The 16852-nt window shown below is 39.7% G+C and overlaps 2 protein-coding genes and 1 long non-coding RNA gene across 3 annotated transcripts in view; all 3 read left to right on the top strand.

Moving 5' to 3' along the window:
• Positions 1–209: 209 nt before the first annotated feature.
• Positions 210–4344, top strand: LSM6 (LSM6 homolog, U6 small nuclear RNA and mRNA degradation associated). Its single transcript, XM_053455423.1, has 4 exons — positions 210–344; positions 1533–1648; positions 2767–2880; positions 4103–4344. The coding sequence occupies exons 2-4, from the start codon at positions 1555–1557 to the stop codon at positions 4135–4137; spliced, it is 243 nt and encodes an 80-aa protein (XP_053311398.1). The 5' UTR covers positions 210–344; positions 1533–1554; the 3' UTR covers positions 4138–4344.
• A 4596-nt stretch (positions 4345–8940) lies between these two features.
• The window catches only part of REELD1 (reeler domain containing 1), a 13066-nt gene continuing 5154 nt past the window's right edge, over positions 8941–16852 (top strand). The window contains exons 1-5 of the mRNA XM_053458982.1: positions 8941–8952; positions 14101–14320; positions 15767–15989; positions 16118–16251; positions 16651–16852. The exon at positions 16651–16852 is cut by the window's right edge and continues 39 nt beyond it. Of these exons, the coding sequence (XP_053314957.1) occupies positions 8941–8952; positions 14101–14320; positions 15767–15989; positions 16118–16251; positions 16651–16852 (791 nt within the window). The remainder of the gene's footprint in view (positions 8953–14100; positions 14321–15766; positions 15990–16117; positions 16252–16650) is intronic.
• The window catches only part of LOC128473277 (uncharacterized), a 5131-nt gene continuing 4621 nt past the window's right edge, over positions 16343–16852 (top strand). The window contains exon 1 of the long non-coding RNA XR_008346262.1: positions 16343–16852. This exon is cut by the window's right edge and continues 39 nt beyond it. This is a non-coding gene — a long non-coding RNA (uncharacterized LOC128473277).

The following is a 16852-nucleotide window of genomic DNA, read 5'->3' as shown; positions in this document are numbered from 1 at the left end:
TCTTGGTTGTAATGTGCACTCTTCACTTGTGGGGTTGTAGGGGGCAATGTACTGTCCCTTTAATTATACTGCGGTTAGTAAACAAAAGAAACAATCCGTTTTAGAAACGAACATAACTACTAATAAAGCTCGCCTGCCCAAACAATCCCACCCCTCGCCGCCGGAAGAACACGCTGATTGGTTAGCACGAAACGTCATTGTCCTCACCCTCGTGTGGCTCTCATCTAACAGGAAGTGCAGAGCTTTGCGTTTTATGCAGATTGTCCCTAAGCAGGCACTGTAGAAGGTAGACCGAATAAGAGAGACGCGGGAGGAGGGAAAGAGTAACCCAGCGACTGTAGAGGGTGAGTTTTATGAAATGTGTCTGTCTATAAAATGTTCCGTGTAACGCTATCCGGGTGAAGCGTGGAGAGCGCTTGTGACCTACGTTACACCTACACGTGTGATTATACATGGCGTGTGCATAGCGGCTTTATGTAATATAGGAATTACATGGCTTCTCGTCAGCATCTGTCGCCCACCCTGCAGTTCGGGTTCGTTTACGCGCCAGCAGAGTTACTAGCGTTACCTTTCACCTGCTGTTCATATAAGTACCAACATGTTCCAAATATGTGTAATTAAATGGACACTTAAAGCAGCCAACCAGAGACAAGAATCATTGGACCCCCTGAGGAGGAGGCAGCTGAGGTTTCTACCTCGTTTTGTTTCTGATGAAGCTAAAAATACTCAGATCTTTCATATGCATCCTTTCAGGGCTGGTGCAAGGAGTTTTGCCACTCTAGGCAAAACATAATTTTGCCCCCACCTGGCTCCACCCCCACAAGCCCCTCCCCTTTTACTACTTACTGAATGACCGCGGCTGCAGCCTGCCTCCCATCAAGTGACCAAGAGCCGTGGCCGCGCTTCTAATGAATGACCATGGCTGCCGGTGCCCCCTCCAAGTAGGTGGGCGCCTATTTTGTCTAAAGGTGGCGTGGCTCTGCATCCTTTACATATGGCTGTCACGCGCATTAAGCTGTCATGTGGCATTAAAAGGTCATGTGTTTTGGTGCACAATGGGGCTAATTCCCAAAATGATCAGAACTGACTGTAAAAGTAGGTGCCGGATTATATTAGCGAGATGATACCAAGGCTCAGCCGTTCTTGTGTTGGAGACTCGCGGCTGGTTCTTTGTGATATGGTGAGAAAGCTGATTGTTTGAAATGTTTCACCGCGTCGCCCGGTTTAGTGGAAGAAGATGAAGACTCTCATCCTGAAAGCCTTCAAACCGCGTCAATCTTCCAACATCTATTTTTTTATAGAGACATTTAGGTCATGAGGGCTTATGCGGCTGCACATAAAGTACTTGGAGTGCAGTCGTTATGGAAACCATTGACATGTTTCCGCTGATTGTGCCTCTAAATAAATCTCTGGCCAAAAGATCCCCAGTGTTTGCTTTAACAACTATGATCCTCTGTGATGTTGGTCCTTTGTTAAAGTGCCAGATGTTTGAATCTGTGTATAATATTCTTATGTAACTGTGTTTTGTACAGTTGTCTGTCATAGGAGATCAGGATGAGTATGCGGAAGCAGACGCCAAGTGACTTCTTGAAGCAGATCATCGGGCGACCCGTGGTTGTTAAGCTGAACTCTGGAGTTGATTATCGAGGTAAAAATGTTTCGTTTGGATTTAACGGAAGCATGTTTTGGGATTTATGTTTTTGTGCACCACCTTTTTTTTTTTTTATTTTTTTTTTTTTTTTTTATGAAACAAACAGCATTCCAGTGGCTTCTGTTAAAACTCCCCCCCCCCTCACACAATAGCATGTGTGCCCCCGTCCTTTTAAATATATCGCTACATTCGATATGTCAGTAAGTGAAAGTTTTTAACTGTAATAACTCTCCTTCTGTATTAAATGTTCCTAATGCACACAGTACTCTGTATTAGAGGACTGCATTGGGAGGCTGGCGGTCTTGCTGGGGTTGCGGGCCGGAGTGGGCGGTCAGGCACTGTACCTGCGGGTCCCGTAATCCCGCGCAGTCCCGCAAGGCTGCCTTCGCGCTGCTCCTTCACAGCATCTCTTCTCTTGCTCCGCCCAGGAACACAGCGGAGTCACGTGATGTGACGTCACTTCCCGTGACTCCGCTGTGTTCCTGGGTGAAACAAGAGAAGAGACGCTGTGAGGGAGCAACTCGAGTGCAGCTTTGTGGGACTTCACGGGAAATCTGGAGTTCAGGTAAGGAGGTGGGCGTGATTGGCCACATTTGGAGCGGGAGGGCGTGATTGGGCCACATTTGGAGTGGGAGTGGAACTCACACGTGGTGGGAGTGGACAAAATATCAGTGGGAGCGGGATTAAAAAAAACAGTCCCACGCAGGGCTCTACTCTGTATTAACAGATAACGTTTGTGGACCCATCTATTTCTATGCATTTACCTGACCTCTCCTTCTCGTTATTGTAATCTTTTTCTTTGCTTGTCATTCTCTGCTCTCCTAGACAATTAATGAGGTTATTAATAAAGAGCGCACACAAACAGAAGTGTTATTGCTATGCAGAAATAGTGTGTTGCTTCTTTGTTCTGCTTTCGTTGTGTATTTTTATGTGCAGCACTATTTCACTCCATTGTGTGACCTCAACCGACTTCGCGGTGTGCGCTTTTTTTTTTTCTTTTTGATTATTTGCGCTTTGTTGTGTTGTGAATTTTTGTGTACCTGAGAAATCTAGACCAAAGGGTTTCCCATCATAGATTCCGTGTGCTCTCCACTCACAGATCTCTCTATTTGCAGGTGTGTTGGCATGTTTAGATGGTTACATGAACATTGCTTTAGAGCAGACAGAAGAATATGTCAATGGGCAGCTGAAGAACAAGTACGGGGATGCATTTATTCGAGGGAATAACGGTAATTTCACGTAGTAATTTATGATGATTAAAACTAGTTTGGGTGATATTTTGGACCAAAAAAGAACCTCACCAGAATTATTGTTTCTATGTAATGTGGGTATGCCATAATTTTCCATAAAAGATACAGTATGTATCTTGGGCAGGCGCTAGCTATCTGATATTTACCAACCTTCAGGAATACCTTTTTTATATTTTTTTGCAGCATAGCTCAATTAGATTTTTATTTTCAGCAGTAATAACTTCCAGTTGCGAAGGAGATTAATGTCCTAGCAGGTTACTATTACGTGGGGACACACACAATCAGTACAGATTTACCATCAGGCAGATAATCCAATCACATGCATGTGTACATTTAAAAGCATGTTTTCGTGTGAGATTAACATCAGTTAGATATCGTTTTGAGCGCTTTGATATTCATTACAAGCCAGTAAGCCATGGATGGTAAACTCAAGTTGCCAGGCAGCAGCCATTGGTGAACTAAATGACCAGTGTTTTCATTTAGCTTAAACAGGGTCATTAGTAAGACACACATTGCTTGCCTCGCTGATGTCTGGATTTTTGCCGTTAATGCCCTGTAGTTTATTTACATAAGTCTTACCTTATTTTAAATTTGAGCTTACTTCTGGCTGCTCCATTTTTAATTAATGCAGTACTTTACTAATATAGCCATTAGGAGTGCGTCTTGTAGCCGTAATACATGTAAGTACTGACACTGCTAGACTCCTCGAGTGTAATGGTGTGTGCTTACTGTGCCAGAGGTATACCAATTCTACCTCACTGACAAGGACCACGAAAGCCAAAGCATACCATCCCTTTTTTTGGGTGTTGTGCTGAAACTCAACTCATTAGAGTGCTGGAGATTTAAGACCTGTCTGTTTGCGGCTGGGCTAGTCTTTGGTTTGGCAGGCGAGTTATGTTATTAACTCTTCTAATCTTACTACGTTATGAATGCCAACCCTAGCAAATGTCTCTACCGAAAAGTGCCAGGTTGCCCCTGTGTTGTGCATATTTCATGAAGAAATCTCGTGACTTGACTATACAGGGCCAATCCAGTGGACACTCACTGGGTTGGCTCCTCTTGTTGTATAGTGAAGTCGGGGAGTTGGAACAGCAACTTTCCTGCAAACTCTCCTGACAGTTCTCTTTTGTGAATACATTGTATATATAATTTGTATTGCAGTTAAATTGATTTATTTATTTTCCTTTCTCTCTCTCAACAGTTTTGTATATAAGCACACAGAAGAGAAGGATGTGAATAAACATTTGTTTTTTATTATTTTTATATTAAGAGCCAGCTGTAGTAATCAGTTGTGTTTATTTTTTGTCTGAATAATGAAGCAGCAGTCCCATCGACTTGTTCATCGAACTTTTTTGTTCCTCCAAAAGAAAATAGTTTGGATGTTAATTGATTTTATTTTATAATGCTGTTCCCTGTATTGTAAAATAAACAGCAATTGCGGAATATTGAGTTTTTGTATTCTGGTTAAAAGAGTATTCATGAGTGGTACTACAGGTATTGTTAATGTAACTGTTATTGTTGCAACCTCTTTTATGCGCATGTATGTATTTATGTTTGTATGTACTGTATAGGTAATGTGTAATATGTAGCTGCCCCCTCCATAAACTAGGACTAGGGTTATATTGTGTTTTTGAAATATAATGCATTAAATATTTAGAAGTGGTAACTTAGGAAAGAAGAACTCTTCCTTGAAATAAGTGCCATTTTAGGACATATTCCAAAACCATAATGTTCTATGACTGGTTGTCTAATTATTTGAAGGGCCTAGATGGTCCTTTAAGGGCTAAATGGGTCTGTTATTGATCCATTTGTTAATAAATGATATTTGAGTAGGAATTTTTCTTTATACTAAGAGGCTTTTTTATGTTCGAAAGACATAAATCATCTTTAAGTGTCATGTTTTGCACAAATGTATCTCTAGGAATTTAATCTTTTGTTCTGTGTAGTGGATCTTCAACAACCATGCTTTCACTGACTGAACTACAGTCACTTCATCCTCTCCATAGGGAGCACCGACACAACAATCAAGTAAAAGAGTTCCCAAAGGGTCAATTGCATTCTATTCCTCTATCCCCTCTGATAACCCACCACTTTGATCATTGGTGCTGTTATCTACAATGTAAGGCTTTAGAGCTAGAGTTTTGTGCGGAGTTTAAAAAAAATAAAAAAGATAGAATATATATATATATATATATATATGCATTCCACTGATTATGACAACATAAGGGGCACTACCTGGTTCCAGGAGAGATCCCTAGGTGTATAAAGACCCCAAAGCTATCTTCAGTCATGAGAGGATGGGCCAGCCCCCCCTCCCCCAAAGTATGCTGTAATATTAGGCTGCCTGCTTGATGGGTATTACTTGAACAGACCAATCTGTATCCTTCTCTTGACTGTAAAGAGAAAGTCACATATGGATAAAAAATGAGACATTCAGTTGGAGGGGATGGATAGCTTGATGTGCTCTGAAACTAGGTGAAAACAGGTGATTGTGTGCCATTACCAGGGACTAATAGGATATTGGCAATCACAGCACTTGCTTAACTGGTCCACAGTCTGGTAAGTTGAATAGCGTGGTAGAACAATGGTGTTGCACCATGACGTCAGGTTCTACAGCAAACATTTTTCTACCAGAATTCCTTTTGCTGACTGCAAGAAAGCACCTCAGAAACGCTGTAGAGCCAGGCATCTATAACCGGCCAAGGAGAAACGTACTAAATATGCCAAACGTGCGTGTTATGCAGTGCTCGGGCACACTGGCCTGTAACATCCAAAAATGTTCTCTAAATAAGTTACAAACTAAATGTAATAACTTATGACTTGACATGAATGTAGAGTTTTTATAATGTAATTGCCAGTGAAATTTTATATATATTACGTATTTACATATGTTGTATATTTTATCAAAGTAACTAGTGGCAATTGTGTTAATGTTTTCTTCAATTTGTCAAAATATATTTTTATTCTAAATATAATGGAAATCAAAAGAATGCAGAGTCTGTCACCATACAATTTGTGTGGGTACACTGAAAATGGGGCATCGTTATTGAACAAAATACGGTAACAACTTGGCATACAATATACCCTTTGCCATAAAGTGGTGAATTCTGTCTATTTTTGGGACAATACATGGCATGTGTAATTTGAACCATAAATATTTATGTGATTAAGCTGCATGCTGGGTCTCGTGTGATGCAATCGCTGCTGTGTTCCGATATTCAAGAGGCTTCCAACTTAAGAAAACTGGTTTCACGAAAAACAGGCTCGGGTTAAGCGGGAACTAAATTAAAGTAACTCTTTATGAGACTTTTGTGATAATTATTAAAGATATCCCTTGAACCGCAGGACAATACTGTAGGGTATACATGTATGATGCAAGTTTCCCTTTAAATTGCTATTTTAAAACATTTTTCAAGGATTTTAAAAGATGGAAGGGAGTTTTGGGGGGGGGACAAGTGAAAACATTGTGTTAAAGTAAATTGTATAGATATTTGTACAAGGGATTAAGACATTGCACAAACACCCCTAGTAACTGTTTATATAGAACACTGGTATGCAGGCACTGACAGCGAGAGGACATGCACGGCACACAAAACACTTAACTAACTACATGTACACAACTGCCTAATTTTAAATAGATAGGTAAGTTAGGTTGTTTTTTTTATACATTATGTTGGTGATTTAGTTTTTGGCTTCCCACATATCATTTCACTCCATCTAATGCATAATGAAGTAGTACACTTTTGAAGCTGATCATACAGTAGCATTTGTAGATGTGTTTTTTTTAAGGGAAAAGAAAAAATGTCGGTGCGCTAAGCTAGTCACAGGCTCAAATAATACAAATGTATAATACGAGGCCTACCAAACAGGTGTAAGCATGCTGCAAAAACAGTGTATTGGCTGTACAATGTATACAAAAAACAAAAACTGTCTGCGCTTCTTACCCTAATAAAGTTGGCAACAAATATATAAACATAATATAAATGAGATTTATATTATATTATATTATGTTTATATATTTGTTGCCAACTTTATTAGGGTAAGAAGCGCAGACAGTTTTTGTTTTTTGTATACATTGTAAAGCCGATACACTGTTTCTTGCAGCATGCTTACACCTGTTTGGTAGGCCTCGTATTATACATTTGTATTATTTGAGCCTGTGACTAGCTTAGCGCACCGACATTTTTTCTTTTCCCTGTTTGCACATATTTGAGGTTGTTGGCTCCTCATCAGTCTGGTTGCAGCTTGCTGTCCAGGGGTTAATGGGGAGGAGGTTTAATTGCACCTCCCCCAACACATTAATAAGGTTTTGGTAGCAGTATAAACTGCTTTGTGTGCCCACTACGTAGGAGGTGAGAGTAGGTTCTCACCCTATTGAGAGTGTGCCTTGACGTGGCGGGTGAGCTTAATTATGCTTTGGCCAATTCATATAACCAAAACCTTTCATTTATATTATGTTTATTTATTTGTTGCCAACTTTATTAGGGTAAGAAGCGCAGACAGTTTTTGTTTTTTGTGTGTTTTTTTTAATACAGCTGTGGGACAACATATTCAATTCAGGAATTATTCATGTAAGCAATGCACTATTGAATATGTACTTGATCTTAGACATCGCTTTGTTACAATTATACAGATCTCTGCACTTCGATCCAGAGTTTGTTTCAAATAAGTATTGGTGGCTTTTAAACACAGTTCGGAAAGTGACCGATATTGTGCTCCCAACAAATCTGTAATGCAACAATGCATGTGACGCAATAACGAAACATGTCTGCATGTTTTACTATGCAAAGGCAACCAAAGGGCAGGGTGATTTTAGTGAAAGACATATAAAACTAAGACAAGATATTTTTTGTCATCGGTGATTGTGATCTGAGCCGTCCACCAATCACCTTTTATAAATCATTTGATTAATGGCCACATGATGTGTAGCAACTTCATTAAACCAATACATTTCTTAACTCTACATAGAAACATGCTGTAGAATATTACGGCAGGTGAAAACCATTGAGCCCATCTAGTCTGCCCACTTTTCCTGTCATAAGGGATTCAAACCCCTATCAGTCCCTGATTTGGTCCCATAGTGAAGATTGCATTGTGTATATCCTTTGAATGACCTACCTATATAATTTTTTTTAGACTATAAAAAGCAGAGGACCTCTTTGAAGGTTGATGGCAGAGTGAATGTATTGTGCAGATGTGTTAACGAAGACATGGAGGATACATTTTCAATCATGGCAGGAAGCCTCCTCCATTAACATTGGGTAAGCACACAGATGTAAAAAGTCAGCCTTTCAAGGATTACATCTGTGAAAAATGTCTAAGTATAATTATGTGTCTACTGGAGACCTGATCAGGAGACCCTTCAATTCTGTGTTGAAAGGTTATGAAAATTGTTTTAAGCACACAGTAATTAACAGAATGAAATGATCTATATAGAAGGACATAGGACAGTAAAGGATTCTTTCATTCACACTTTCATTTTGTATGCTCAGTGTAACAAGAAACTACTTATTTTGTGAGTCTATACCAAACATAAGACAAGCAATTTGATTGAAGCACTTGCCAGAACAGGTAAGTGACAGCTGTCATAGATCCCTTAAGAATGGTGAGTATTGAGATGTGTTGTGTTTGGTAAAGGGAAAGGGAATTTGTACTTCTGTTGTAGCAGGATGAGCCTTGGGACTTAGAATCTTTTTATTCTCCCAAATCCTACCCCGCTGGGCTGTTGAAAGCACAATACACATCCCAACAGAGAGTTAGAGGATGTTCCGGCTCATTCATTCCACATAGATATTAGGTTTTTGGTCTTTATTGTTTGAGTCTGTCACTCATGGGGGTAAAGAACAAGTGGGAAAATAATCAAATTAGGCCCGTCTAGCGACAACATAGAGGCTAGGATGCCATGGGCACTGCACTGGCTGTGACAGCTGTTGCACATAGCATTAGAAAAGTGAGAGGAAAGGATGATGTGAAGGATATGTCTACTAGTCTCCAGCAGATACTGCGTACTCTTGGGGTCTGCAAGCAACCTGATTGACCATGCTTCCCATGGTAAGTGCATTGCATGTACTGTTTCATGTGTGCTACATTACAATTGTCTACTTGTATTTGCATGTACACACTTTTGATATTCATGCTATGGATCTACCATATTCAATAAGTCAGTACATACACAAGACATGTTCTGAAAGCAGATTTGCTTTCACTACCTACTGCCTTTAAGTCCTTATCGCATTGATAATGATTAAATGGTAAATGGTAAATTAAATGGTAAATTAAAGTTCTTTAATACTGATCATTTCCATGTTTTTATATTATTTTATGCTGTATTTGTGTTGTCCATGTGTATTCTGCTTTGCACAAAACATACACTTATACTGCCTGGGTGGCCATAGATTTCTGATGAAATCAAACAGATGTGCTGTGATAGAGTTTGTGTTACAACATGAGTAATACTCTGATAAGCTGAAAGTCCACCATTCACGACGAAAAAATAGGTGAATATTGTTATTGGGAAAAACATTTCTTTCATTGTGTGTAAATATTGTGTGATTACAGCAGGTAAGAAATTTTCCCCGTGCCACAATGTATGCTTTCAGTTCTCTGGTATCTGCACAGCTTCCTAGCTGCTTGCATTGGGAGATCGATCTACTTGAGCAATTAGAAATCACTGAATTGACGGGATATATGGAATTGCTGAAACCTTCATAAACTTCTGTGAATGCCATTAATCACACTGATGTATGCAGATAATCAAAGTCAAAACTGGGTTATTTCCGTGGTGAACAGACATGTAGTTTAATCGTTACTTGCAAGATATACGCAGGCAGGGCCAGGAACCAGTTTGCCAGGAAGGCTTTTTTCAGGGGCCATCAGAAAAAGAACTTCTCAACATAAAGTAGAAGTATATGGATATATGTCTTCCAGAAGGCAATGTTACCTGGCTTGCAGAACTTTTCCAGCTCAGCCCACAGGGCATCTGTAAATCTCTTGTATGTAAAAGCCACCAGTAACTTGTGTGAGGAAGGTTGTCGATGATCAGATGTGGTGCGTCTTTGAAAAGTAAAGGTGGCACCGTGGAGATTTTTACCATGAAACTGTATGGAATTAAGGAGTGACATGTCTTGGTACTGTTCCATTCTCGGGGTAGAGAAGAGTGTCAATCACATGGCCATTTTGGTGAAATGTATGAATAGTATGCTGAAATGGGGCAATTAAGAATATATGTTTGCTAACCAGATGGACTACATTAAACAAAGCAAAAATTCAGCGGATACCATTCAAAAAACACCTATCTAAGATACCTAAGACTCTCACATTGTGTTGGTTATTCCTGTCTGCCATCTGTTTATATGAAAGTAGTGTTGGAGGTGAGCTGCTGGATCAGGTTTGACAATGCATTTGGGAGCTCAGCTTACGTGTGGGGTCTTTTGGGGCATTTGCGTCCCCTCTACTGTGAAATTATGCCATCTTTAGGTAGCTGATTTTAAAAATATGACACTAGAAGAGACTCCTTTCTAAAGGAAATGTAAACACATACATTTATTTTAATAAAGATTAACATCTCTAAAGCCCAGCAACCCCTAAATGTAGCTTTCCTGTTTGCCTGCATTGTCTAAAGAAATACAGTGCATGCGTCCAATAAATACTGAGAATGATTTTTCTTGGACTAGAATGTATCACCAAATCCTACTCTATTGTAACAAAGAAAATCATTTTTACATATAAAGCTCTAGTGACATCTAGTTTCCGGTGGCAGGATCTTCGCCCGCAGTGCAGCCTGTTACTGCCATTGTCTCTGCACGGAATGGGATGCTAAGATGAGACAGAACGGGTTAAGGTTTCTGCTGTTAAGGAAAGTACATTGCTGCACTGAATGCTTTCTAATTGCCTCCAGACATGCCACGTTTAGCAGAGAGATCCCGGCTCCGTTATTGGCACACACCCTAACTAGACATAGCCCTCTGCCGGCATGATGTACAGTTGGCTCTGCTGTGCCCATCACAGTGCAGTGACAGGTAAATGGCTGCTAGTCTTGATGGATGAACGTACTGCAAGCACTTGGCTCTGCGAACACACGGGCTTGGGATCTTTTTCGTTTTTATTATTGTTGGCAGCTAATCCGAAAGTAAGGCATGCGGCTACTCATACGGCGGGCTCTGAGTCAGGGGCAGTGAGGCTGGCAGCAGTCTTAATTACATGTTGTAAATAAATGTGTGCCTTTTGTTAACAGTGCACAGCCACATCCACGCATAACGTAAAACATGCAGCCAAAATGCAATTAATACTATAAAGTGACATAGATGTGCATACACAAAGCTTTTTTTCTACATGCCAAATTGGAGTAACCCCTGGTAGGGTCCATAAGTAATTACAGTATGTGCTGTTTAACCGTTTGCACAGCAGAGCTTTGTACAGTTCACGTCTCATCCTTCTGGCATGGGAAAAAGGGGAAATATTATAATGCTAATCAGGTTGGCGTTCTAAACCTAGCCTAGGTTTGGATAAAAGTATGTATCACATTTGAGTTTTCCAGTCCTGGTAAACTGCATTTGGATTGAACATTTTAGCATTTGCGGTCTGGATCCAGATTACAGCATGGAAATACATTGATTACAATATAGCCAATTTTCATTTTCCCAAGCATAAACAAATTTGGCGTTCACATATGCATAAATCAAAATCCACATAACACTGAGGCAGAGGGAGAGATTTGAAAATCCCCTATAAATCAGATGTCGTTATTAAATAAGATATACTGAGCGCATGCTTTATCATGCGGATAATACAAATCAGCAAACGCTTAAATACTTTAGCTGCCCCATAAATCCACCAAAGGTAGAAGACATTCGGAGTATCCAAAAGCTATTATGATCAGTTATAACCGTATTCATGACAGATTTAAAAAGGGGAACACCCCCCTTGAAGCAGAGGAGGGTTGGCACCTTCTGGACCGGGCAGCATGTAAAGCTGAGTAGGACCCTGTCCCCTTGTACCCCAATCCCGATAACATAGGCATTAGCACAACCACTTACACATATTGGCACAATACTATTTGGGAGTAATCATCAACCCAGCATAGTTGTTTGCAGACCATAGGTCATCAGTGATGTGCCAATGTAGCCAGAGATCATTTCAAATACTAATACAATTAAATGACACCTTTGTAGCTGTTTGTACAACTATATGGAGGTGGCCATTGTTGGCTCATGGGATATAAACCTAGATCCAATTACACACATCATTCGTTATCACCAAGAGATGCAGTAGCATGCCAGCAGTGACTGGTGATTACACTTTATAGCAAAGACTCTGCATTGAAGCATGTTACCATGTTTTACTTAATAGGATAGATTGTCTCACTTCCCGCTACTCACAAGAAATAGAGGTGAAGCATTAGAATCTATCACGATATATAAAAAACAAATAAAAAGTAAATCATATTTCAGCTCATCTAAATCTATTTCTTTTTTATCTCTACTTTTAATATTTCATAAAGCTGGGTTTGCGGCTCAGACAATATCAGATTACTTTGTGGTTACATGAAGAAAACTAGATTGCCCTGATTTAAGTATGGTTTGGTCCCAATTAACCTTTATATTAAATATAAAAGAATGCTTGTACTCTTCCAAACAGTGCAACAAATGTATTTAAGCGTGGCTTTCCCAACATGCCTGCCATAAACCTTTACAGGTCTATTCAATAACACAGTAATTGCATGATTATGAAATATTTATGCACATATCATTTAACTGTGCTTTCAGTTTAAGTCATGTCTTGCCCAATTTACCCCATTCCATGTTAATACATTTATTTGTAAATGGGTTACTTTTACTATGAGTTCTATATGTAGCTCAAAAGCTGGCATGATTAACTTTATCTAATATATTGTTTATATAAAATTTTTGTAAATCCTGTCTAGCGTGGGATTATCTAAATCCAATTATATTTCATGTCCTGGGATTTACTTCTAAGAAGCTTTCTGCATCACTTTTCATTAACAACCACCTTAAGGCTAATCAACTAGCACCAATTTAATATACAGTATGTATATGTTGATGAATGGTAAATTTATTACTGATGGCACACTGCCTAGTAGATAAATAGAACCGCCTCCAATCAGAAGTTGTAGAGGCTAATACAGAGAGTGAATTTAAACATGCATGGGATAGGCATAAAGATATCCTGAATCTAAGACGAGATCAAGGACTGGTTTAGGTCTGAAGTTTCTATATCAGGAAAAATGCATAGACCAGATGAGCTGAGATGGTGCTTATCTGCCGTCAGACTCTATGTTTCCACTATTGTCCCGACCAGATTCACAAAAAAGAAATACATTTTAACCTGTGCGGTAATAAGGTGCCATGGCCATGTATACATGCATTAGTAACTCACTGCCAAATATACAGAAGGGTTAATGCCGGTACATTCCATGACAAACAGTTGGTTGTTATGGAATCTGAGGACCTTGTGCGTGTGCAAGAATTATAGGTGACAATTCCCACTAAATTCTCTAAATTCCTTTCCTGTCCTGACTGCTTTGCACAGCACATCCAGCAAATTTGTGTCTACATGCTACACATTTTTAGAGTTTTCTGAATATGGGGGATCCTCCATCTTGGCACAGATGGGACCCAGCGACTGGTGTTTTGTGGACCATAGTTTGAAGGACATCAGTGAACAATGTTGCAGTAATAGCTATGAGATGTCCGTTTGGGATGCCATATTATTGAGAAGGTTGACCAGGGTTGCCCGTGTGCTGAAGTTTGTCAGCTGTTCAGTTTTATAAGGATAGCTTCAGCATTTCAGAAGCTTTAAACTAGATTTAATGGTAATCAGTGGAAAATCAGCTTCTCCAATTTCTTCAGCCTTTAATTATGCGCTAGACAAATAAAACATCTTTAATTCGGTAGGATGTAAAGAAAACAACATAGTGTTCCTAGATGCTTGTATGGACACTGGATTCCAAGGACACAAAAACCACACCTTTACAGCTTAGTTCACAATGTGCTCTTTACCAAGAGTGCGATAGGCCCTGAAACAGCAGATAGATCACTGGATTCTGGCAAAAGTTGTTTTGCCAGTGGTTACTAATTCCCATATTTTGATTTTCAAAAAACTTTTTGGTTTTGAACTTACCTTTTAAATGTTTGAGAGAGAGCACTTAAAATAAATACTTTCTTGCTTGTTCTTAAAAAGGCTGAGGACACCATCAACACCCGGATATTTCTGTTTGTGTGGACCTGTACGAGCCTTTCCTTCATTTCCTACTCAGCTGCCTTCTCTCATGGAGCGAGTCTTGCCGCTTGCTCTGACATGAGGCCCAAACATATCCGAGCAGCGCCACAGAATATGAGGAAGAACTATATCACCGTACACGCCAACAGGTCCTTCTACCTGCCTGGTGACAAGGTTCCTGGTAAGTGAAATGCATCGACACCTTGGTTAGATGTGAGTGGGCTGACCCTGCATGTGTTTGTAAAGAACTGTTATGTTGTATGCAATGTCTTTTCAATAGGTTGATTCATCCGATTAACTCTCTTACATATCATTATGTCTTAATTATAACTGTAAAAAAACCTTCTTACAAACAAATTACATTCACAGAGTGGCTTATCTGCTAGGTTTTCCGTCAAGTAGTGGGTACCTAATGTGACTCAATAGTAGGCTGAATGTTCATCTCTTGGGGGTGAGCGGAAACAGACGTTTTAAGGATTGATATTTATGGGAAAGCTGCTGTTTTGAAACTGAACTAACCAAGAACTTTGTTACACTGATGTTCACGTTTACACCAATGATCAACATCAACTTTCTATTCCTTAATAATAACTAAAGTTGCATTGCTGCTATATTAGTCCATTTATTCCTGATGTAAATTTTTCCCGACTCAGACATTAAGTGATCCTTGGGCTTGTCTTGGATTCAATTAAGCTTTCTGCTAATAGCACTCTATGAAGCAATACATTCGATTCCCCAAATCTGCCATTTTTCTGGATTCCCTGCTAAGCTCCACATCTGTCTTGGAAACGGTCCATCAAGCCAAAGGAGGAAGTAGGGAGATTTCCAGGTGTCTGGCGATTCCCTATAGAGTCCATGTAACTCTAGAAGACCCAGGGGTTCCATTTGTATTTCCTCCCAAATACATTTTTTGTCATGTTTTTGAAACAGGGATATGTTGTATACATATCTACTAGAGCTTTTCGAAAATGATTGTCATAATCCTGTTTATAGATCCTCTGCCCCTCACTGTGCACTGTGGGATCGTATTGTTGGCATCATCCAGAATGATGGACGTCCCACTGTAGTTGCCAAGTCAGCAGTGCTGCCAAAGTCTAATTAAGATCCAAAGACATTTGCTCTGTAGGTGTTGGCAAAAATAACCATTACTGTTTATACGGTTAAATATATAGATGACACATCACTGTTCAGCACATTCTGAACCAATGAATTAACCTTATATTCACAGAGCAAAATGTAACATTGTCTGAGTGGGCCATATTTCCCATCATTCTCCAAAGAGTAACCACACCATTACACCTGACAGAAAGGATATTCGTTCTGTCATGACCTGTGTAGTAATGTACCTTCAAAATATATTATGAGAAGGAGTATAAGGGAGCTGGAGAGACAGGAGACTAACTTTCTAATCATAATTACTAATGAATGCCTGGACTGAGTCCCATGCAGTAAGACGCACCGGAGCCAATGCAAAACTCCTATATGCAGTTAGCATGAAAACATGGCACTGCAAGGTATATTAGAGACAAGATATTGTTGAAAAATGATTGACTTCTAAGTTGTAATAATTCCTTTGGAACGCAGAGCATTTCAGTAACACACATACACTGTGCAACTTGTCTTACAGTAACTGTGAGAAGTGCTCGAGATTTCATGGGCTTTATGCTTCAAGCTCGGAGAATTTCCAATGACCAAGTAGCTGGCTCCTTTATAGTCATCCCTACGGGTTCCAAACTACTGCATTGCTTTCAAGATGGAGATACTGTTACCCATTCAGACAAGTCATTGAAAAGAAATCTGTCTTTTGTGTGGAAGTCACCTGATCAGCCTGTTGGAGACATAAAGTTTTTGTAAGTAAACACCAAGTAGATGCATCAAGGGTTTGGGAGAAGGCCAAAACCAATGAAGCCCATTGATGTTTCTAGCTATTTTAGATTTATAAGAAACGTATCATTGAACATATTTTTTTTTGCAACAGCTTATCAGTCGTCCAATCATATTTTGTGTACTGGGCACGTATTGAATCTGCTATTGTGTCGCAACACGTTCAAAACCAAACTTTTGAAGTTCGCAAGCCAGAAAAATCAAGCACAGACATGATGACTGTATCCGGTAAGGAGTTTCAAAGAACTTCTATGCCAGTATACCAGTAGTTCTGGTCTAATCTGGCCTTTATTTAATGGAGAATCTGAATTTAAGGGTTATCAAACTCCATGCATCAAGGGGCATTATTTTTGGATCTCCCAACTTTAGCAAAGTTCACCTGGGTGGGGATTATTAAATGGCTTATGTTAAAGCAAATGGATGCAGAATCCATGGTTTGCATGGGACCTTCGAGACCTGGAGTCCAGCAGCCCTACTGTAGTGGGTTTCAGGCACACAGACAACTTTCCTTATTACAGAGGAAACTGATGTTTTCCAAAATTGGGACACAGAACTGTAAGACCCATTTCAACAGGAGCAAAGTATGCTGCAATTGTAATGCATCTGTGTTTCTATGTTACTGAACAGGCTTGGTGACTAATAGCACTATACGCACCGTTACCCACCCCTCTGTGCCAGGGTTACACAAAGATACGTCCAAAAGGTTTGTAGAGTTCATTACTTCAACTGCATCAAGGGTTGTGACATATCCATCAGGAAACAACCTTTCTGGAACTGTAGGGCCGTCCCATCCGGAGTATGTACCAAGAATATCTCTACAAAGTTTACA

The sequence above is a fragment of the Spea bombifrons genome, chromosome 1 (assembly GCF_027358695.1).
Source record: "Spea bombifrons isolate aSpeBom1 chromosome 1, aSpeBom1.2.pri, whole genome shotgun sequence".
In the NCBI taxonomy this organism is placed as follows: Eukaryota; Metazoa; Chordata; class Amphibia; order Anura; family Pelobatidae; genus Spea; species Spea bombifrons.
The sequence above is the reverse complement of the archived record's forward strand: the minus strand, read 5'-3'. Positions and strand labels throughout refer to the sequence as shown.

Bases quoted from the DNA above. Each gene is read 5' to 3' on its own strand.
- LSM6 (XM_053455423.1), top strand. From the start codon at position 1,555: ATGAGTATGCGGAAGCAGACGCCAAGTGACTTCTTGAAGCAGATCATC. The intron at 1,649-2,766 runs GTAAAAATGTTT...CTCTATTTGCAG, and splicing joins CTCTGGAGTTGATTATCGAG to GTGTGTTGGCATGTTTAGAT. The intron at 2,881-4,102 runs GTAATTTCACGT...CTCTCTCAACAG, and splicing joins ATTTATTCGAGGGAATAACG to TTTTGTATATAAGCACACAG.